This window comes from Hydra vulgaris, chromosome 12 (assembly GCF_038396675.1).
Source record: "Hydra vulgaris chromosome 12, alternate assembly HydraT2T_AEP".
Classification (NCBI taxonomy): domain Eukaryota; kingdom Metazoa; phylum Cnidaria; class Hydrozoa; order Anthoathecata; family Hydridae; genus Hydra; species Hydra vulgaris.
The window spans coordinates 75,555,001-75,577,688 of record NC_088931.1 but is presented as its reverse complement, the minus strand read 5'-3'; the positions used below and the strand labels follow the sequence as shown (position 1 = coordinate 75,577,688).

Sequence of the window (22,688 nt, the reverse complement as noted above, 5' to 3'; positions counted from 1 at the left end):
AGGTAAACCTCTTGATGATGGCTACACCAAAAAAATTAAGCAGTTCAGGTTCTCCCATTTAAGACTTTAGGATACCACAATCACCCAAAAGTTCATGCTCTCATCGATCACACTCAACAATTCATTCTACGCCACAAAGCTTCTTTATTTTAAGCAAGCAACTAAAGCATCCCATTTTCTTTTCCGTTTCTCCTGAAAAGATAAAGCACACAAATTATAAAAGATAGACTGTATAGATGCGGACATAATTTAACAGCAAAAATCTTGATTAAGAACGTTTAAATCATTTTACTTGAATGTATAATTTATGAAAAGAAATTAAAAAAATATAATTCAAAAATTATACATAACCATGTCACAATTGAAGAAAATTGTTTATTTACTTTTGAATTTACTGCTTAAGTATTACTCATGTTGTAGAGATAATTAAAACTGTTTTTTTTATATATACATATATATGCTTATTATCAACACTTATTTGGTACAATTTTATTGCCAGTTGCTAAGAACCTCTTTGCCACTTTTATCCATAGTTCGTGTATTTATCTTGTATCCATAATTCATGTAAAATTTGTATCTTTGAACGCTCATAACTTTTATAGCTGTTCTGTAAATAATACATCTGCATTCAAATTCAAAAAGTTACAGTATTTAAAAAAAGTTCTTTTGGAGTTATAAGCAATTTCTTGCAATTTCTTATTAACATCAATTTTCTGATTGATGATAAAGTTTTAATCATAAATCATTTCTTTTGCTTTTTCATGTTGTAAATTTGTTTATTCTTATTAAGTCAGAGATAAATGTTTTCAAAACCTTTATCTCCGAATTAATAGGAATTCACTAATTTAATATTGTTTTGTAATTTCTATAAATAAGAAAGTCCTTTTATTATAATACAAATATAATGTACTAACTCACTTTTAAAAAAACATTGATATATAAATAGTATATAGCTGATAGAAAATAATAATTAAAATTATATATACTCGATACAAAATTCAAAGTAAGCTCACTAATTTAGAAAAACTTTAAAGTTGTTATTTGAATTTATGTATTTCATGTATTTATTTTAAAGCTGTTATTGATATGTATTATATTAAAGCATTATTGACAAAAATTGTAATTAACAATTACAATCTTTTTACATATCTAGTTAGTGTTATACAAAATATTAAGTTCTTTCATGTTTATCTTAATAATGGCGATGAAGGCAAAATGAGCTACAAAGAGTTTAGAAAGGTCACACTAACCCAACTGAAAATTTTAGGGTTTATATGTCTTACTTTAAACTAATTGTATGCATTTAGATTTTAAAAATAACTTTTTCTTTGCTTAAATTAATTTCTTTTTTTCTGATTTTTTTTAATAGATTTGCTGAATTTTGTGGAACTATCGAAAAACAATCAAAGTTTTGTTTGTCTTTGAAATTGTCCTTCTTAATAATATGATCCATATCTCTGTTTTGACATTTCAAATTTTTTTTTTAAAGGGAGTTTGTTAAACTTTACACGCGTTTTTTAGTGGTCAAAATGGTAGCGTCGGTACAATTTAGGATCTGCTTTGAGGTACCACTTACGCAACTAATCTGACATTTGGTTAATTAAAAAATTTGACAACTAATAATAAGGTATTTTAAATTCTAGGCAGTTATTTCGAATTTAGATAAATTATGCTTTAACATAAATACACTGAACAAATTATATCTTCTACTTTCTTTAGTGAAATACGCTTACCCATAAATCCCTAAAATTCAGATTATGATTATTATAATCCCTAAAATTCAGATTATGATTATGATTATGAAGTCAGATTATGTTTTGAGCACAGTATTTTGATGACCAGAAACAAAATAAAGCGCACAAAGGTTAACATTAAGGATTGACATTTATTGAAATTTTTTCTCTACTCTTTATTTTAAAGCTTTTAGTTGCTTTTTCAAAGATGCGACCTCATACTAAAAATTTTTGTGGTTTACAGTTGATTTGCTTTTATTTATAGGAATTTTTTTTGAATGTTTAATTTATTGATATAGTTTTATAATTCATACATTTTTCATTGACAGCTGATTTTTTAATTCCACTTTAGGGGTCCCCCTCAGGGCTAGTTTGTAACAGTAATAATAATATAACAAACTAATGATACTAATAATATTAGTGCGAAGACGCAGAAACTTGCTTAAAATCATTCCTTTTATTGCATCTGTCCTTTAATGAATGTCCCTTTATTGCTCTAAAAACTTTTATTATATCTAATATAGTTTTTTTTTGCTTTAAAAATGTATAACTTTCCTTTCTTTAAAAATGAATAAATGTTGTTTGAACTAGATTGAGTCATGAAAGACCATAGAGAAATATGAAACACTTCTCTACGGTCTCCATTTAAACCAGATAACAAAAAAAAATAAAAAAATACCTGCAAACTTTAACAGAAACTTTAACACAACCAGATCTTTGTTTTCTAGAAAACAAAGATCTATTTGTTTTCTAGAAAACAAAGATCTGTTCGTCCAATGCTTTTTCTTTGGATTACCTTGTTATAATTACTTCATATACTTGTTGGTTTTTGGTATAATGCAGTAATTTATTATGTAAAGCATATAAAAAATTGTGTTTACGTACGGTTTTGGGTGTGTGAATGGGGAAAGGGAGAAGGGGAGACTGAAATGGCTACAAGACGGGCTTGCTCTCACTCAGTAATGCTATCCACTGTTTTTGTTCTTGTTTTGACTTTCTCATTTGACATATTTATAAACACGCAAAGTTTTAAAGTTCAAAAGTTTCCACGTCTGAAAGTTACTTATTTCACTTACCTGTGTGTTGGTAACCTAATAGAGAATAAATATTATAATAAAACAGGGGCGGACGCAGGTTTTTAATTTCCCCCGTCAAAAAAATGCGCCTTACGCCATGTTGTAAGTGACGCAACTACGCCCACAAAGCAAATAGAAAAAATGGGGGGGGGGGATGAGTAAGGGCGGATCCCGACCATGTAGTAAAGAGGGTGGGCAATTTTTTCTTTTCGTTCGATCCAAACGATTAAAGGGGGTGATATAGAGGTTTAACAGGTTTACAGGTTTAACGATTTTTAAGCAGGCAAGCCCCAAAAAAAAGAATTTAGACTACACAATTTTATGCCACTTTTAAACAGCATACCAAATTTACTTACATTTTTACAAAATGTTATTATAAAAAAAAACATTTAAGGGGGGGCCATCGCTCCCATAGCCTGCCCCCTATGTATCCCCTAAATCCTCCTGCCTTTGGGCTAAAGGATTTAAAGGGATTTCCTTTTTGCTATTTCATTGAGAAGCCCATATCTTAGTTTTACTTTGAAACTTTTTTTATATATAATTATATAATAAATATATAAACCAACAAATGATTGTTTCGCCCAATATCAGGGCTCATCAGCATGTCTAGGAATATATTTATTCCGGACATGGACAATCGGAGAAAGAAAAAATTAGCATTGAAAAGAGAAAGACAAAAATACAAATAGATTTATATACATTGTGAAATAAAAAGTTATATATATTCTTATATAACAAGATTAAAAAAAAAAGACATACCAAGTTAAGCCTTAACAACAAGAAAGAAGATCATTTTTGATCAAATAAAAGGAAAGCTAATGGTTTTGACAACTACAGTAAAAAACTGATTTAAATGGCACAAAAACTTATGAATATTATTAGGTTGATTGAGAGAAAATTTATTGGAAATAATTTTTTTAATTTTTTATTTTATCGCTAAATTAGAAAATGATATAAAGAGATTGTCAAAAAGAGATGGTTAATGTCTGAACTTTGACCACTAATCATATAGCTAATCCCAAACAAAAGTATGGGGTTACATTTAACCCGCCCTGTTAAAGACATCATTGAAGTCTTGGCCTTTCCAGGGGTTTCCATGTCTATTTGTTAGCTGTTATATGAAGAGAGGTGATAATAGACAAAAATTTCTAAAGTTGTCGGTGTGTATTAGAATAAACAGTATAGACAATAATCATTGAAATCAAGTCGTCAATTTTTTATAGAAAATCTATTGATAACGTTATCAATTTAAGGAACAATTTCTTGATGGATATACATTAATGCCAACTCGTTAAATCGATCTTCTGACATTGTTGTTCTCATATAGTCTTTCAACCGACGCATAACAGAAAAACTCCTCTCACACTCACATGAAGTAATAGGAAGTGTCCCAAGTATCCTTAAAGCTATTATAATATTTTCAAATCCAGGAAATGATATCGATTTAAGAGTTAAAGATATATTGTCAGGAATAGTCTCAGAGAAACTTTCCCAGTATTTTTCCCAAAGAACTAGTTCCCCATTCAAGGCACTGATATTAGGGAAATCATCTATATAAAAATCACAGAATGTTTCAAACTGCTTCCTCCAACACAATTGGGTTTTGGGTCTTTTAAGAAAAGAAATAATATTAAATGGAATAATTGATAACCCTTTATATGCAGCTACAGTTTCTGATTTAAATCTTGTAGATATAGATGTAGATACAGGATCTATAAGAGGGATAGTAACAGCTCTTTTAAAGTATTCTGAAACAGACTCTGATGGAACATTAAAACGATTTTTTTGAATAGAACAGGTTCTTGGTTTTAAAACAAAAATTTCAGCTTTACTTGAAAGCAAACATGCTGCTTCATAGCAGTTATTATGAAAACTATCTATATCATTTCTGATGGAAATAAATGTATTTTTAAGAGCTGTAATAAGGTGTAAACCGTCTAAGATATCAATAGTTTTTGATTGCAGCAACCGAGTAACAGGTAAAGTAAAATCAAAGACACATGTTGTCACAACTAAAGTAAAGACGAATTGAAAAGTGCCAATGGAAAGTAGAAGATTTGCTTTGTTTGTCTTTGTTAACAGAACTCTCAGGGGAAGCCATGATACATAAAGCATGGAAAATAGATAAATAATGCTCAAGAAAAGTGTTTAAACCATCTATATTAAATTTTTTTTTAATGCATTTGAGGCTCACGCTCTAAAATGCTAGCTTCTAAAAACTTTTGTCTATTTTCTGAATAATTAAAAAAATAAGAAAGTTTGCGAACTTTATTAAAAACCTCTGAAACTAATTGGACATTACACGATTCACAAACTGATAAGTTCAGTCGATGGCTATGACAATGTATATACAACGCCTTTGAAGTTATATTGAGAACCTGAGCAGAAAGACCATTTATATACCCAGAGACAGAACTGACTCCATCATATCCCTGACCCCTACAGTTTTTTATATCTAGATTTAAGTTGCTTACACAATTTAAAAGAACATTAAACAAATCTTTTCCTTTAACTCCTTCACTACAATGAATAAATTGAATAAAGTCTTCTCTGATATTGAAATCACTATCAACAAATCGTAAAACTAATGACATTTGCTCTTTAGTAGATGAGCCACAGGCTTCATCTGCAATTATTGAAAAAAAAACATTTTTGCGAACTTCAGATAGTATAGATTCACTAATTTCTTCACCACAGCATTTAATAATTTCATTTTGTGAAGTCTTTGAAATGTAGGAGGCATTCTTTGAACAGTTATTAAGATGAGAGCCTAAAACATCATTTCCATTACGTACAGCAAAATTTAAAAGTTTATTAAAACAACCAGTTCCACATTTCGAATATTCTCCAGCCTCTGGAAAATATTGTGAACCATCTCTGTGGCCTCTCAAAGGTGTATTGGTTTGACCGCAAAAAATTATAGCGTCAACAATAGGACGAAGTATTTGGTGATTTTTTATTATTTTTTCTTTTACATTAGTATCAATGATGACATTTATTGGTTGACTTATGCCTGAGGAATGACTCAAAAAAATATTAAAAACAGGCATAGTAAATGCATGTAAATCATTTTTAGTGACTCATGATTTGAAAATGATCTAATAGCATCAGACCATTTATTGAAAGGCTCCAAATACAAATGTGTTAACGTGATCTTAATTTGAATTTATTGCCAAATAATACACAAGATAAACAAAATGCACCATCAGTACTTAGAATATCTCAGCCAAGAAAATTCTTTTAACCAAAGATATCTAAACTGACGACCAGAATCTTTTGGAAAATATAATCTTCATTAGGAATAAACATATTTTTAGTTAATAAAAAAATTTCATGGTCAGTTAAAAATTCAACTTTTTGTCTAAAGAAAGCAACATCATTTTGCTCAAAAGACTGGAGAGCATTTAGTACTTCTTTAGGTGGTAAAATAATGTTCCAAGGGCATTCAATATTATTATTATAAAAATTAGGTACTTTCCTGATGCTTGAAGATTTTGTAAAAAAAGATTTTGATAGAACACTGTCCTTAGATGTTTTTGAGTGAGAAGAAACATCTTTATTTAATGTTAATGATTGAGAAGACGTTGTTGATTGAGAAGAAGACATTGCTAATTGAGAAGAAAATCTATTTGATTTTAGAATACAAGATGTATTTTGTAAGACTGCACTAGTAGGTTCCAAGTCTGGGTTTGTTTTATGAAAGAATGTAAGGATAGAGTAAGGCTTTTTATTTGGATTTTTGGCTTCTGTGCTGGGTACAGTTGTAACAACTTGATCAATGGTGGTCTGTTTTGTATCTAGAAATTTATTTGGTGACAAGACTGGCAGCAACTTTTTCGAAATTATTGTTTTTGATTTACTGGAAAGTTTACGGTTTTTAGGAGTAAAAATTAGTGGGACATATGAATTATGCTGAAATGTACCGGACTGAAAATTCCCATCATAACACAACAAAATGTAAAATGGAGAATAACATTTAATGGGAGTATGTGGTGAGATCTCTTGGTTCAGTAATAATCAGCATGTATATAAATTTCAAGAGACAATAAATATTTTTACAAAAAAGTATTAAATTTTGTGTTAATACATATTAACTAATTGTAATAAAATACAATAAGATAATTATTTTTGAAAAAAAAGTAAAGCGACTTACCTTAGAGCAATACAGTTCATTTTATTGTCTTTTAAGTAAGAAGGGATACAAACTTCGGCACATATATTTCTTCTTATTGTGCCATCAATATATTGACTTAAAAGACCTTCATTACTAACCCTTTTGTTATTGTTGTAAATAAATGTATCCAATAAAGTTTCATAAAATGTATTTCAATCGACAAGATTATCGGTTTTAAATCTTTTAAGTACATCATCAATCAAGTTGTAAGCCATGCTTAAACGTTAAAAATTTAAGGAAATACTTTGTCTATAGGACAGAGTTCTTTAAGTTCCTTGAGTTCTTTTGAGTTGTTTATTGATCTTTGCAACCAATCAAATTACTGCTGCAAATGCTGCAAAGGATAGTTTACACCAGTGGTCGGCACCATATTTCTAAAGGGGCCCACTTGCAAAATTCTTGTTTTAGAAGGGGCCCACAGCAATAAATAAATTATATATAAAATAGGTTATATTACCTATATAACAGAATATAGTATAGAATTAGATTATAGAACTAATAATTGTATCAATACAAAAATACATATTTAAGAAAAAAAGCACATAAAACACAATTAAAAATTTGGTGAGTATTTTGTTGTTGCAGCTAGCACAAGGTCATTCAAATGAGTGTCAGTCAGTCTTGTTCTGCAAACATTTTTTATTATTTTCATGTCTGAGAATGCTTGTTCCCATTGGTAACTAGTGCCATACATACAGATAAGTCTATTTGCATGTTTTTTAAGAACTGGAAAACGTTCCTTCATGACAGCATGCCAGAAAATAATTAAATTTTCACCAAAAGTGCTATCTTCATCTTTTTTTGGTGCCTTTCTTCTCAACTCCTCGTCACATTGAAAGTTAATTAGTTCATCCTCTGCTTTTAAAATATCAGCTTCTTCAAAGTCCTTTAGAATACTAATATCATTCATATCATAGTCAAATGGATAACACAAAAAAACCATATGCTTTTTTAAGTCTTCAAATTCATTAAATCTGTTTTCAAATTGATCATACAGAGCAGTCACTATTAATGAAAATGACAATAACATTTCCCTTGACGTTCGACATTCATTTAAAGTAGGAAAATGAGTACAACTACCAGATGCAAATTGAGTTTTGTACAAATTAAGTTTTGTCTTCATCACAGTGATGTGGTTGATCAAATCACAAACCAGCACACGGCGGCCTTGTAATCTCTTATTCAGAACATTTAATTGCGCTGTGATGTTGCAAAGGAAAGACAGTTTACACTTAAACTCTTCAATAGACATTGTAATGAATGAAAATTTTACCATGAGAGTTACCATGAACTGCAGTACACTTGGCAAACACTCCCAAAATCTGTTAAGAATATTTCCTCTTGATAGCCACCTAACCTGCAAAAAATAGACAAACATTTATTTTTGATTGTAATAGTAAATTATTTATTTTTTGTCTATATACCTCTGAATGAAGAAGAAGATCACCATGTTCATCTTCATTTTGTTCCATTTGCGCACGAAAATGCCGTTTGAGTGCATTGGAACGTATATGATTGATTGTTTTTACTACAGCTGTCATTACATCTTCAATTGTCGCAACTTTAGCGCACAGTGCTTCCTGGTGTATCACACAGTGATATGACATAAATTTGTTAGGAAACTCACCACTATTTCTCAGCAAAGTAACAACTCCTCGAATTCTTCCAATCATAGCAGGAGCGCCATCTGTGACAACTGAAGATATTTTTTGAAGAGGCACTTTCCTATTTTTTAATATTTTGAACAATTTGTCATAAATGTCTTGTCCAGTTGTAGTTGTTTCCAGTGGTTCAATTCCAAGCAGTTCTTCAAATAAACAACAATTCGTAGTGATAAAGCGTGCATAAACACAGAGTTGTGCTTTACTGACAAGGTCAGTAGACTCATCGAGAGCAATATTTACAAATTCAGCTTCTGACAGATTGTTTGACAATTGTTCATAAACATTAACAACCATTTTCTCAATTTATCGAGTAACTGTACGATTGTTTCACAATCAACACTGCTAGACATTTGTTGAAACAAATTTTTCTGTTTTTCTAAACAGCTTTTCAATGAGTCGTAATTTATTTTTCTGGTTGTTGAATCAAGAGGATATTTAGTATTGTACAATTCATGTTTTGATACGAAATGACGTTCAAGCTTGGTTCCTTTCAGTTCACTAACAGTCTCATTACATATTAAACATAGAGCATTGTTACTTGGTCCCTCAGTGAAGAAATAAATCAGCTCCCATTTTTTATTCCACTGACGTGCATATTTACGCTTCGCTTCATGTTTACCTGGCATATCTTTGCAAGTTAATGTGTGTATTTATCAGAGTTGTAACTTCTGAGTAAAGCATCCAAACTCGATAACCGGTTACTCGATAACTGGTTATACTCGAGTAATTTTTGGTTATTCAATTTCCAAATATTGCGTCTTAAAAAACCGGGTATTTAAAACATTAAAGATTTGCCGACTATTTCTTTTATAATACTTATTTCGTAAAAAATCTAAACAATGTAGTATTTTTATTCAAGAAAAGTACGAAAAACATTCTAAAGACGATAACTTTTACCACTGGTATATTTGATATGAAATAGTTTTTACAGCGTTAAATTAATTAAATTGTTGTTTGAGTTACTTCATCTGAACAATAAATTATTTTTGACGTGCTTTTCGAATGTTTTTATTTTTGTAGAATAATTTTTTAGCATGATTTAACTTTTAAGTATAAGGATCTTATTTGAAGTCTTAAAGTGCTACAGTGTTAGAGTGCATTAAAATTATTTTTTTACTATTTTCTAAAATGACAAGATCTGATGTTAGGGAGTATTTTATAAGGAGGCTTTATAATTTTTACAGCCTGGAAAACAACTAAAAGGCCCACAACTACACTACTTTGTATATTATGCATTTAGGTGGCTTGGGACCCACAAATTATGTAGCAAAGGCCCACAATTGGGCCGCGGCCCACAATTTGCCGACCTCTGGTTTACACTAAACATGTTTTTTTTTAAACGAATCAGATTGCTACTTTTAATAGCGTAAACCAATGAACTTATCCAATTTTCTCATATCCTGCAAAGTATAGTTTACACGAGCAAGTTTTATAAACAATTTTCTAATATCCTGCAAAGTATAGTTTACATTAGCAATTTTTATAAAACACTTTTTCAAACGTCTGCAAAGCATAGTTTTCACTGTAAACTTTTTCTAATTATATTTTCTAACAAAAATATATAGATCGGCAATTAATATTAGGCGGGTGTTAGACGTCATAATACTTATATTTATTTTTATTTTTTTACCCCGTCACTTGCAGCACTTGACGGGGTTTAAGTCCGCCCCTGTAAAATAAAGTTTAGTTGGCAGGGAGTCCTCATTTTTTTAAGTTTAGCACGCTTTGCGGGCCGTGATAAAAGATTAAGTAAACCCCAATACAATGAGAAATTGCGAAAGTAATTTTATTCCTTATGTTAAGCTTTATATAATATTAGAACATTTAAAGAGAGGTTTTATTAAATTAAGTTAAGTTAAAAATAAAAACTTCAAGCGAATGTATTTAAAAGTACAAAAGTACAAATATTTTAATAATATTTGTGTATCACTTTAATGAAGTCTTCATTAAGTGGTATTTATATACCGCTTTAAATAAAGAAAAAAAACTTAAGATAAAAAAAAGAAAAAAGAACGTTTTTATAGCTCATTTTTATTAATATTATTGCTTAATTGTTTGTTTTTAATCTTAGCGTGATAATAAATTGAACGGGCGAGTGAATATTCTGCCCATAATCTTACACTTAAGATAAATTAATGGAGTAACTTTCAGCACATTAATATGCTGATAGTTACAAGAATTAAAATTGTAAATTTAATTTGATGAACAATATTATCAAAGGGAAATTATCTTTGTTTTTCATTATTTTCATTATCTTCATTTTTCAGTTTTTTGAACATTAGTTCAGATATTCGATTCTTCATTTCAGCAATAATAATGTAGATTTAAATGAGAGATTTTAAAAGCAATTTTCATTTATCCATTAAAGAAAGTATTAATATTAAAATTATTGAATTTAATAAATTATTTTACTATAAAATTCTTTCTAAAATAAGATAGCCAGAATAATAATATAGATTGCCTGTTGTTTATGTACCTGCTAATATTACCAACACATTGATGGCTATAAGACAAAACAACATGTCCGTTTTTTAATATTTTTAGTAATGCAACTTTAAAGTCTTTAATTATAAAATGAAACCATTTAGATATGAAATATCATTGGATATTTCATATCTAAATGATATGAAATGTTCAATAATATTTCATATCTAAATAACTGTAAAGAGTTAAAAAGTGAAAACTCATGTAGATTATTAATTGTAAAAATTAATATATCAATACAGTTAAATATTATTCGGTGCATAATTTTACCAATAGAGTTCTAGTGAATATAATAAGTGTCTCTAGTCAAGATAATAAGTGTCTCTAGTCAAGATGGTTATAGGTCTGTTGAACATACAATGTTATCTTCTGTTTGGCAACTTAATAACTTAATAATGAAAAAAGCTGGCAGTAAAAATGGGCATATGCTATTTTGCCTAAATATTCATTGATATGATTAAAAATCTTTTAGCTATACACAAAAAAATTCAATGCAGTTATTCATATTTTTTTTTAATTGAAAAATGTTATCTATAACATCCAGGATATTTTGCCTTTTAGCTATCTTGCTTTTTATAAAAGGCTATCCTGCTTTTTACCTGCTATCCTGCTAAATTATGAAAAGCTACCCTGCTTTTTATAGTTTGACTTTATAAAAATAAAAATTAGATTAGTTAAATGTGACAGCAAAGTAAATGCATACCAAGATTGATAAAATTGTTTAATATTGTAGCTTAGGTTTTCAATTTTTATCATTTTTTGTACACAAAATAGCATTTAACAACAATATGAATATCAGCATATAGGTGTGGTATGTTAGTTTAACTAATTTTATATTTTTATACAAGTAGGTATATATATATATATATATATATATATATATATATATAAATATATATATATATATATATATATATATATATATATATATATATATATATATATATATATATATATATATATATATATATATATATATATGTAATATATATATATTATATACAAAACTCAAACAATAAAAACAAAATTATTTACATCAGGATCTATATAGCTCCAATAATTTTATGTTTTTTTTTTAAATTTGATTCTAAAACAAAAATATGTATATATATATTTATAACTCTTTTTAACTCATTGCAAAAGTAACTATTAAATGAAAGTCTTACAATTTTTCTGTCCAAAATAAGTGTGACAAAAGTAAGTAACATTGAAGTTTTTATTATGAACTATAATGTTTTGTCAATAACTAATATTGCAAATGCAAGAATATCATGTCTGATTTTCATTTTAGTACTTTGTTGTACCACCTTTTGCTTTTACCGCTTCTTCTAAATGTCTTGGTATGCTTTTTACAAGCTTTGACATGATATCAGCACCAATTTGTTTCCTATTTGTTTGTTTTGAAGGAGGTATTTTGGATTTTAAATTTTTTTAAGATTTCTATCTAAGAGTGCATCACAAGGTCTGCGCTAAATTCTTTGTCATTTTTTAAAGTCAAATATTTGAAATTTACTCTCATCAGACCATAACATTAAATGCTTGACCATTGTCAATATACAGTTTTTTTTTAAATTCTAAACGTTTTTTGTGTTGTTTATACTACTAATGAGGGGTTTACTTTTCTGAAGGTGGTTTATTAAACCACTTGAATTGTCTACTCTATACAGTTCGACTGGAAACATTTAATTTAGGACTTTCAACAATCTGTCTTCAGGTTATTGTTGAATTTATTTTTGCTATCCATGCAAATAGTATATCAGTTCTTGTTAAAGTCTTAGGGGAGCGACCAAGTCTTTTCAACAGAACCAGTTGTTTTAAATTATCAACACATCTTTCTAACACCCTTTTATTGATATTTGATATTTTTCAGCACATCGCAAATAGGTTAGATCCTTTTTTCGATCACAAATGACCCGAGATCTGATTTCCAATGATTAATTTTGATGGCAAACTATTACTATTATTAGTTTTACTTTTTCTAAAAATGAATTCCCAAAAATATAGTTTAAAATTTTGACAAAACTTTATATTTAATAATAAAAACTCAGTTTTTCTTACTTTTGTCACATTTATTTTGGACAGAAAAAGTTTTTTTGCAATGGGTTAAAAATAGTTAAAAATATATTTGTTTTTCTTTGGAATCAAATTAAAAAGACATAAAATTATTGCAGTTGTGTAAAGTTACATAAATAATTTTGTTTTTATTGTTTGAGTTTTGATTTTATCAACAATGTTACTTAACTATGTTAGTATATACATATATATATATATATATATATATGTGTGTGTGTGTGTGTGTTTGTATATATATATATATATATATATATATATATATATATATATATATATATATATATATATATATATATATATATATATATATATATGTATATATATATATATATATATATATATATATATATATATATATATATATATATATATATATATATATATATATATAGTTCTATAGTTAGGATTTGGGAAGCACAGAAGGAAAAAAGTGATTCTTACGCCAACACATAAGTCACTTTTAATTACTTTTAACTTTTGTCCAACATTTGCGTGTTGGACGAAAGTCAAAACCATTAATTTAATTACAAATTTAATTGACCAAAATGTTTTTAAAAACATTTTGAATGTTTTAAAACATTCTGAATGTTTTTAACAATATAAACAATGTTTTTATTTTTAATTTTTTTAATAAAATGTTTTTATTTTTATTTTTTTTACTGTAAATCATGCGCAGAGTGTTGCTACATTGACTATCTTGTAGCCTGACTCGCAAGGGAGTGCTGCTACATCGACTGACAAATAGCCTGTCTCGCAAGGGAGTGCTGCTATATCGACTGACAAATAGTCTGACTTGCAACGGAGTGCTGCTACATCTACTATCTTTTAGCCTGACCCGCAAGAGAGTGCTGCTACATCGACTGAGGGTTTTATATTTATATATATTTTAATCATTCGTTAAGATTTTTGTTTTTTTAGTTTAGTTTTTTTTCTTTTTTCAGTTAAAGGTTGTTTTTTTTTTTAAATTTTAGTTTATGTTTGAATTTGTTTATTCAGCGCATTTTTTAAGGGCTATAATTTTTAAAACTTTAAAGAGCTGTGGCTAAGTTGTCAAAACAAATTATTATATGTGTAGTATATAGCCTGAGAAGGCTTGTATATATATGTATATACAAACATTCTTCTTTCAATTATTCATTTAGAAGTTTTACAATGATTGATTTTCTGGAAAGTAATAATGCTTGTGGGCAGACGTTATTGAAATTGGTTGCTCGAGGGAATGCAATTATAGCAGAACTCCTGCGACTTGCAGATTTTATTCCACCAGTGTTTAAAATGGAAACTAAAGAAGAGAGAGATAAATATGGAGAAATATTACTTGACTTTTCTTATTTCAAAGCAATTGATTTATTTGAACACAAGTTAAATTCTAAAGTGGTAAATTTTATAAAAATTTTCTTTACGCAGCACAATTATATTGGGCTGCGCTGGGTAAAGGACAGAGGGAGGAGGAGGGGAGAGGGGAAGAACAATTTGCATAAACAGTATCACCTAAACTAATGCTGGGCATTCTATATTCTAATTTTTTTACTTTATTAAAGTTGTGTATATTTATCAATAGTAATACTATTAAATATGAGAATTATTGTGATAAATTTAGGGTTTCTAACTTTAATTACCTTCTTGAGCCTTTTTCTGAAAATCATTTTAAAAATTTCGAAAGAGCCCCCATTAGTATTTTCCAATTTTCCAAAACAAAGTCTGTTGTACTAAATTTTTAAATTGACATTTTATTGCATTTAAATTTTAACATGCTTGATTTTCTGTTATATTTATGGACTCTCCTATGAAAAAACTAAAATACATCTAAAGCCCTAAGTTGTTAAAATACATCCAAAGCCCTAAGTTTTAAAATTAAGATTTAATTTAGTTTAAAACTTTAACTTAATATAAAAACATGTTTTGGTATTCCAAAAAATATTTTATTTACCAAGACTGATGCTTTCTGAATGTATCTGTATGTCAGAAAGAATTAACCTAATACATCTCATTCTTTAATCAGTAATACACTTGCTTTAAAAATATATCTGTTTAGGAAAAAGCTATACCTACCATTGAACAGTATTCTTATCAAATCATCTAAGTTGATAGATGCTGCACAAAGAGACAGAGTCAAAATTTCATTATTGGAATAGAAATTTTGGTTTGATCAAAAAAGATTAAGGAACATCTTAATTGGTAATATGGACAAAAAGAAATCCAAGACATTACTAACAAAATTTTACAGAAAATTCAAAGAAGTGTATTAGTGTAGCATTAGCTACCACTTTTCATGATGATAAAATGTTATATTCTTAAAAAAACAACAAAAATTTATTAACCGCATTATTAATTTTACTGAGCAGCATCTAGCTATTGACCTTAATCATAAATTATTAATCTATCATGGGAGAAAGTCGTTACACTTTAAAGACTATCAAGTTTGGATTAAAAAATCAATCAGATTATTTGATGTTTCTATGGAAGCATTTAATAGTGTAGAAGTATGCACACTTGTTAGAATTTACTTTCTGTTTCAAATTGCACAAGAAAAAACCCAAAAACCTTTTGTTGATATATTTAAAAGAAACAATCTCACTATATCAATACAGTTCAGAATAAAAGTTAGGAAACATCTTGACGCCACACTATCTCAATGACCGTACTTTACAACCATATTCCAAGCTAGGAATTTTTTTAAACTATATTCATACTGATTAAAACCACCTGCTCAATATTTTAAAATAGCTTCCGCATTCAATTGAGTTGAGATGAGAAATTTTCTAAAGATCTACTTATAACGACGCACTGTTAAAGTCTGGATTTAATTACAAACTTTCAAACCACCTTAACTTAAACTTGTCTCACACCAAGAACCGTAAACACAACATCATTTGGTTCAACCCTCCTTTCAGTAAAAACTTTAGCACTAATATAAAAAACCTTTTTAACCTTAATCGATAAAAATTTCCCAATGTCATAAATTTTATAAAATTTATGACAAATAAATTTTATAAAATTTATGACAATTGGGAATTTAATAATTGTTTTTAATTTTTTTTAGGATCTTCAAGATCTTGATGATGAATTCAAGGAGAGTCACCTTGAGATCTTAACACGTTTTTATTTAGCGTTTGAAAGTATTTTTAAGTATGTGACAGATTTAAACAGGTAATATGTTTTTAAGTTTGTATTTTATTTCTTAAACTTGTTGTGTTGTTATAAAAATAATTTTCGGTTGATAAACTGTTCCAATTGATGTATGCTTGTACTCTTATTTGTTAATGTTATTTTCTATATTTAGATTTCTGTTGTTTCTTATAATTCTAAAATGTAAATATGCTTAAGTGTTAATATGACAGTATATGATTTTAGTGTTAATATGGCAGTATATAATTTTAAAGATGTGACAGTTTATGATTTTAGTGATAATATGAGACTATATGATTTTAATGTTAATATGACAGTATATGATCTTAGTATTAATATGCACTATATTTTTTAGTGTTAATATGGCAGTATCAGGCTTGATCGGGTAGCAGGTGCAATCGTACTCTATATCTGACCAAGCATATAGTATTTAGTTGTGACAACTTGGCTTTTTAGATGTTTTGAGAATATTTCAAAAAAAATCGCTAAAGAAAGAAATGAATTCTTAATGAAAACAAAACTTAGCTAAAAAATATAAATTATATTTAGAATTAATAATTCTAAACTTCTCTTTCTTATAATTTTTTTTATAAAATTGAACACTCTTTTATATGAAGTAACAATATACTATTAATCTTTTTTTTTAATAAGGAAACAAAAGTCCTTCAATTTATCAAAGAGTATAGTATAATTCTTTATTTGTATATTTATGTTTTATTTCAACAAGATTCTAATAAAACTAACACTAATTGAGTTATATAATAAATAAAAAAGTAAATATTTTTTTATAACCATTTCATGCTTTGCGTAGTTCGCAAAGTTTAAAATACTTGAAACAATAAGTGTATATTTAATAACTTTATATGTCACTCAAGCCAATTGGTTTAATATACTATGATATATATTACAAAATAATATATAAGAAGCGTATTACTTTCTAAGTGAATTATAATTTTATTTTGTATTTTGCAAACTAAAAGCAAGTTTTTATTGAATCAAGTTATTTAAAAGCAAACTTTTATTTACACTAAAAAAGTAAAAATAATTTATGAAGAAGAAACCTAACTGCTTCACCACTGATGTTTAGTGAGTGGAGTTTTTGATATATTTGTATGTTTGTGTTCTGTATGGTGTTTTGTTCGATCCACTGGCACAGTGTTCATCCACTTATAATTCTATATATGTATGTTTGTGTTCAGTTGATTGTAAGTTCCTGTATGTTTATTAGATTATTAGTTTAAAAATGCATATAAATGATAGTTCGTTAAAAATGCATTTGTTGTCTTGTTTTTATAAAATCAATTGCAAAAATTGTTTTAAAAAATTGACACTTAAATAATAAAAAACTAATCTAAATTTATATAACTTACTCAATATAATATAAAAGAAAAAATTAAAAATTTTCTTTTACAAACAAAAAAATAAATGTAATACCTCCACTTGTTTAAAAGCATTTTGGTAATATAAAAACATAGTTACAAAAAATTAATGTTACAAAGTTAATTTTTTAAGCATAATGAAACTTAATATTTCAGACATACATGGAAACATACATAAATTTGAATGTTCTCAAAACATCTAAAAAACCCCAGCCATGTTGTTACAACTAAATACTATATGCATGGCCAGGAATAGAGTGCAATTGCACCTGCTTCCTGAACAAGACTGCATTATCTGATTTTAGTGTTATTATGACAGCATATGATTTTATGTTATGATAATGACACTTATACTTAAGTCAACCATTCAAGACTATATATGGAAACAAAAAACCTGAAAAGTCTGGTTAACTTATCAAGTCAACTCAGCAGCTAAAAAATATAAAAAGAGTGTTTTTAAAGTATTTGAATACAATAAAAAGTTTTAGACTATATATCTTTTTATTATTATTAAATCAATTCACTCCCAATAAGGCTGCAAGCCTTAATTGCCTTAAAAGCCTTAAACAAGTGAATTTTCTATATATAGTGAGGCCAAGTAAAGTCTTCATTTTTTTTACGGTTTTACTTTATTCCCTTGTAACATTTTGTTTTATTTTTTCAAAATGAAAGTTTTGTTTTATGTATATTGGTAACAGTTATATATGCAGTATGTAACTACTGATGTACTTATGGAGGTCCCAGAAAAACCTGAAATAAACATTAGGTCTCAAAAATTATAAAACAAATTGCTAACATGAATTGTTTAAAAATGGGGTTTAGAGATTATATAAAGTAATTTAATTTTCTTAGTATTTTTCTTAGTATTTTTTACTTAATCTATTTCTTTTATGGTTGTCATTTATCGTATCTTATTGTTGTCATTTATCGTATCTTATTATTGTCATTTATCATATCTTATTGTTGTCATTTATTGTATCTTATTGTTGTCATTTATCATATCTTATTGTTGTCATTTATCGTATCTTATTGTTGTCATTTATCGTATCTTATTGTTGTCATTTATCGTATCTTATTATTGTCATTTATCGTATCTTATTGTTGTCATTTATCGTATCTTATTGTTGTCATTTATCGTATCTTATTGTTGTCATTTTTGATAACCGTTAAAATATTGTCCATAAGTTGCGCAACAAAAAAATTTCATATTATAAAAAGTAAAAATAGCTAATTAAGTTTAATGAAAATCACAATTTAAAATAAATTTATTGTTTCTATTTAATGGACGATCCATTTTAGCTTGGTTTTTTTTTTATATATTTTGTTTTAGAAGTCACTTAAAGGTTGTTTTTTTTTCGACTGAGTTATATTATAAAAGTATTTGAAAAGTTTGAATGACGTCTAAAAGTTTGATTTATTGGTTTATTTTACAGTTAGTTGTAGTTATAAAATAAAACATTAAAAAAAAAATCAAAGTAATGATTTCTTTAACATAGAAATAGTGTGAAAAGAAAAAATTGAAATAAGTAAACTTATAACTATTATTTACTAAGTTCTACTTATTAAGGTTATCAATCACTGAGCGATTTATTGAGGTAATTTTCCGAAAACTTGCGCATTTTATCGAAAAGTTGCACAATTTAATATCGCTTTTTATCGCATGATAAAAAAATTGCTTTTCTGCAAGCCGCCGCGGTTAACTTCGTTCAATACTCCTGTACGCCATAATATTTTTAATGCGCGTCTAGACTAACTTTGCAGTCATACCGCTTTTTTCAATAAACTTTGAAGATCTTCTGTTTTAGCTATGCGATTGAGCGAGTATAAAAGTAAGCGCTGAAAGCCTTCAAAGATCCTCGTGCATATAGATGTAACCCCTCCTGTAAATTTTAACATTAACTGTGAAATAAATGGCATCAGCGCGATTTGACCTCTATTTAATATTGACCTCTATTAGCCACAATTCTAGCTTTTCCATTGAAGTGTGCCGAGCTGGTTGTGGCTTTTAAAACTAATCTTTAAAATTATGACCTTTATTGCAAAAATATCAGATTTGGTAAAATATAAATGGTACCACTAGGTAGTGCATATTTTTTTCTTTCTTTTAATAATGAATTAAATAGATTTAATTTATAAATTCATAGTTGACTCCATTGACGGTAATATACAAGGTTGCAACATCGTGTTTTGCAAACTTGTAGACTACATGTCGTAAACTTTACTTAGATTGTCTGTTTGTTTTAGGAGGCCGCAGTCAAAGGGTTGAGAGACTTGACCTAAAAAATTTTTTTTTCAAAAATTTTTTAATTCTAGTATTATTTTATTATATAGAACACATTTAGGGCTGTGCAGTCTGGATTTTAAATAATGTGTAAAATTTGGACCACTAATTAAATTGTTAACAGAAAACAAAAAAGAGAGTTAGAGAGCAAGAAAGTGAAAATTGTTTGTAAAGTTGTTTTTGAATTGTTTAAAAGTTGTTTTTAAAGATATGAAAACATAAAGACAGGGAATAGCGTTAAAGAAACCAATGATCGAATGATCAAGGAAAAAAGCTGTATGAATAAAATATTTTTTAGGCATCAAGGAACTTTACATTAGAAGCTATTCAGCTGAAAACAAGTCACACAAAATTGATTTTTGTTTGATAGGAAAAGTGATGATGTTTGTACTCTCACTGCTTTAAGCAAGCTTGAGCAGCAATAATGGTAGTATTTAAAGAAAAGAGAAAGTGTTTTCAATTTACGACAACATGATAGAAGCTCAACTTAGCAGCTAGAGTAGGTCCTACAACATTAGGTTTTTTTACTCAAACCTCTCTAATATTTAATTAGTGATTTAACTTTGGTTGTCATAACCGCTTAGTACGGTTATGACAACCAAAGTTTTACACAGGTATCTACCAAAGTTTTACACATGTTTCAGATTTCTGAGTCTTATTTTCTTATTATAGAGTAATATTAATGTAATGGAAGACATTACAGTCCTAACAATAATATTGTCTAAAAGAGAAAGAGGGTTATTAAAAGAACCAGGTCAAATATAATAACATTGTTCTATAGAAGGACTAAATAAAAAATTTACAGTATAGAATTCAATCAATCAATTATTAGCAGTAAAAAACAGTTATGTTTATCTCAAAATTCACCAGAGAGATCACATTTAAGATTGAAACTGTTGCTAAAAAATGATGACTTTAAAGCAAATAGTACTGTAGTTTTTAGGAAGATTATTAATATAGATTAGAAGCAGCACAGGAACAAGGATGGAATTTTGTGGTACCCCAGACATTACTGCAAATGAAGGAGATTGTTGTCCATCAAGGACAACTTCAATAAAGCAATTAGATAAGAATGGTTCAATCTTTTTAAAAGTTTTACCAGATATATGGATACATTCTGTTACCAAGCTTACAGCGAAGACCAGCTTGACAAACTTTATTAAAAACCTTTGATATGTATATACTTTATGAGAGAATAAGTTGTTAAACTCAAGATAAGATATAAGAAGTTTGTAATTTATAGACTTGATAATGGTAAGAAAACTGATTGGGAAATAATTGCCCAAAAAAAAAATGATTGGGCAATTGACCAACTATTGAATAATTAGTGGGGTAAAATCTCCAGAGTTTCTAAATATTGAAAACACAGATGCCATTTTCCAACAAGCAGGAAAAAAGTTTTAAGGTAATAGTTTTTTCTCTAAACTATTTAACAGTTAAGCATCTCTAAATTATTTAACAGTTAAGCATCTCTAAATTATTTAACAGTTAAGCATCTCTAAATTATTTAACAGATAAGCATCTCTAAATTATTTAACAGTTAAGCATCTCTATATTATTTAACAGTTAAGCATCTCTAAGTTATTTAACAGTTAAGTATCTCTAAATTATTTAACAGTTAAGCATCTCTAAATTATTTAACAGTTAAGCATCTCTAAATTATTTAACAGTTAAGCATCTCTAAATTATTTAACAGTTAAGCACCTGTTAAATAGTTTAGAGAGTATTAAAAAGAGTTCTTGAAGAACATTGAAGAACAAAAGCAGATAACATTCACATCACAGAAGACTGTAGTGTGAATGTTATCTGGAACACAAATAAGTAAACAATAAAGTAAATTCACATAATCTACTTGGAAGATTCAAAGTGAAAAAGTTTTGATGTCAACCAAAACCAAGTATATGAATTTAACATTGTTGTTTTTAATATTTATTTTTTGTTTTTATCGATTATTTTTTCTTGTTGTTATTGTTACGACTGTCTTTCTCTCAGAGCCCTATATCTCTATATCACTCTAAAACATAATTTTTGTATCTCTGAAATATAAACCTTGATAAACAGAGAAAATTTTTAAATAAATTTTTATAAAAAAATTAAAAAAAAAAAGTTTTTAAGTATGATTATAATAAATCAATGTTGCATCAAAAGTTAACATCAACTTCTTAGTAATTGTTAAAAAAAGAAATATAATTACTTGTGGCAAAAACCAACATTAAATGGTATTGAGACTGTAATTAATTATTTAAATGATAGGCATGCAATCATTTGTGAATTTTCGAATATAAATTTAATCACTAAAATTGTATAAATTTTTTTTTAAACATTCATTTTATATAAAAATTGTAGTTTTTAGTATCAAATTTTTTTTTTCAACAGTTTTAACTGTTTAAATGCTAATTTACGTTACATCAACATTAAGAATCAGCATTGGGATGGCTCTTGGTTGGTCTATGGCTCATTGGCTCATTGGTATGGAATGAGTCATTTTTATTAAATAGGAAACAAAGAGCGGTAATGAGTGGTGATTTTAAAATGCAGAACAAATAGGATTGATGTTTTAAGGAGGGAAGGTATCACAAACCTCTGCAATTAGAAGGGATCAAAGCGGTTAGAAAGAAACAATTTTATATTCTCAAAAACTCTCCCAGATACACCATATACAAGCTTATGGAAAAGACCAACATGCCAAATTCTG

General features: G+C 27.7%; 4 protein-coding genes across 4 annotated transcripts in view; 1 reads left to right on the top strand and 3 right to left on the bottom strand.

The window, feature by feature from the left end:
* Positions 1-4,057: 4,057 nt before the first annotated feature.
* LOC136088355 (uncharacterized) lies at positions 4,058-4,924 on the bottom strand. Its single transcript, XM_065812053.1, has one exon. The coding sequence runs from the start codon at positions 4,922-4,924 to the stop codon at positions 4,058-4,060; it is 867 nt and encodes a 288-aa protein (XP_065668125.1).
* Positions 4,925-4,983: 59 nt separating this feature from the next.
* Positions 4,984-5,859, bottom strand: LOC136088354 (52 kDa repressor of the inhibitor of the protein kinase-like). The gene has a single exon (XM_065812052.1). It carries the CDS (start codon positions 5,857-5,859, stop codon positions 4,984-4,986), a length of 876 nt encoding a protein of 291 aa, XP_065668124.1.
* A 1,677-nt stretch (positions 5,860-7,536) lies between these two features.
* LOC124817554 (general transcription factor II-I repeat domain-containing protein 2A-like) lies at positions 7,537-8,941 on the bottom strand. The gene is made up of 2 exons (XM_065812051.1): positions 8,408-8,941; positions 7,537-8,340 (listed from the first exon to the last, which is right to left on the bottom strand). The coding sequence occupies exons 1-2, from the start codon at positions 8,939-8,941 to the stop codon at positions 7,537-7,539; spliced, it is 1,338 nt and encodes a 445-aa protein (XP_065668123.1).
* Positions 8,942-14,341: 5,400 nt separating this feature from the next.
* Positions 14,342-22,688, top strand: part of LOC100208626 (WASH complex subunit 5) — a 59,337-nt gene continuing 50,990 nt past the window's right edge. The window contains exons 1-2 of the mRNA XM_065814465.1: positions 14,342-14,581; positions 16,248-16,354. Of these exons, the coding sequence (XP_065670537.1) occupies positions 14,357-14,581; positions 16,248-16,354 (332 nt within the window). The 5' untranslated portion in view covers positions 14,342-14,356. The remainder of the gene's footprint in view (positions 14,582-16,247; positions 16,355-22,688) is intronic.

Bases quoted from the DNA above. Each gene is read 5' to 3' on its own strand.
- LOC136088355 (XM_065812053.1), bottom strand. From the start codon at position 4,924: ATGCTTTATGTATCATGGCTTCCCCTGAGAGTTCTGTTAACAAAGACA.
- LOC136088354 (XM_065812052.1), bottom strand. From the start codon at position 5,859: ATGCCTGTTTTTAATATTTTTTTGAGTCATTCCTCAGGCATAAGTCAA.
- LOC124817554 (XM_065812051.1), bottom strand. From the start codon at position 8,941: ATGGTTGTTAATGTTTATGAACAATTGTCAAACAATCTGTCAGAAGCT. The intron at 8,341-8,407 runs GTATATAGACAA...TATTTTTTGCAG, and splicing joins ATCTTCTTCTTCATTCAGAG to GTTAGGTGGCTATCAAGAGG.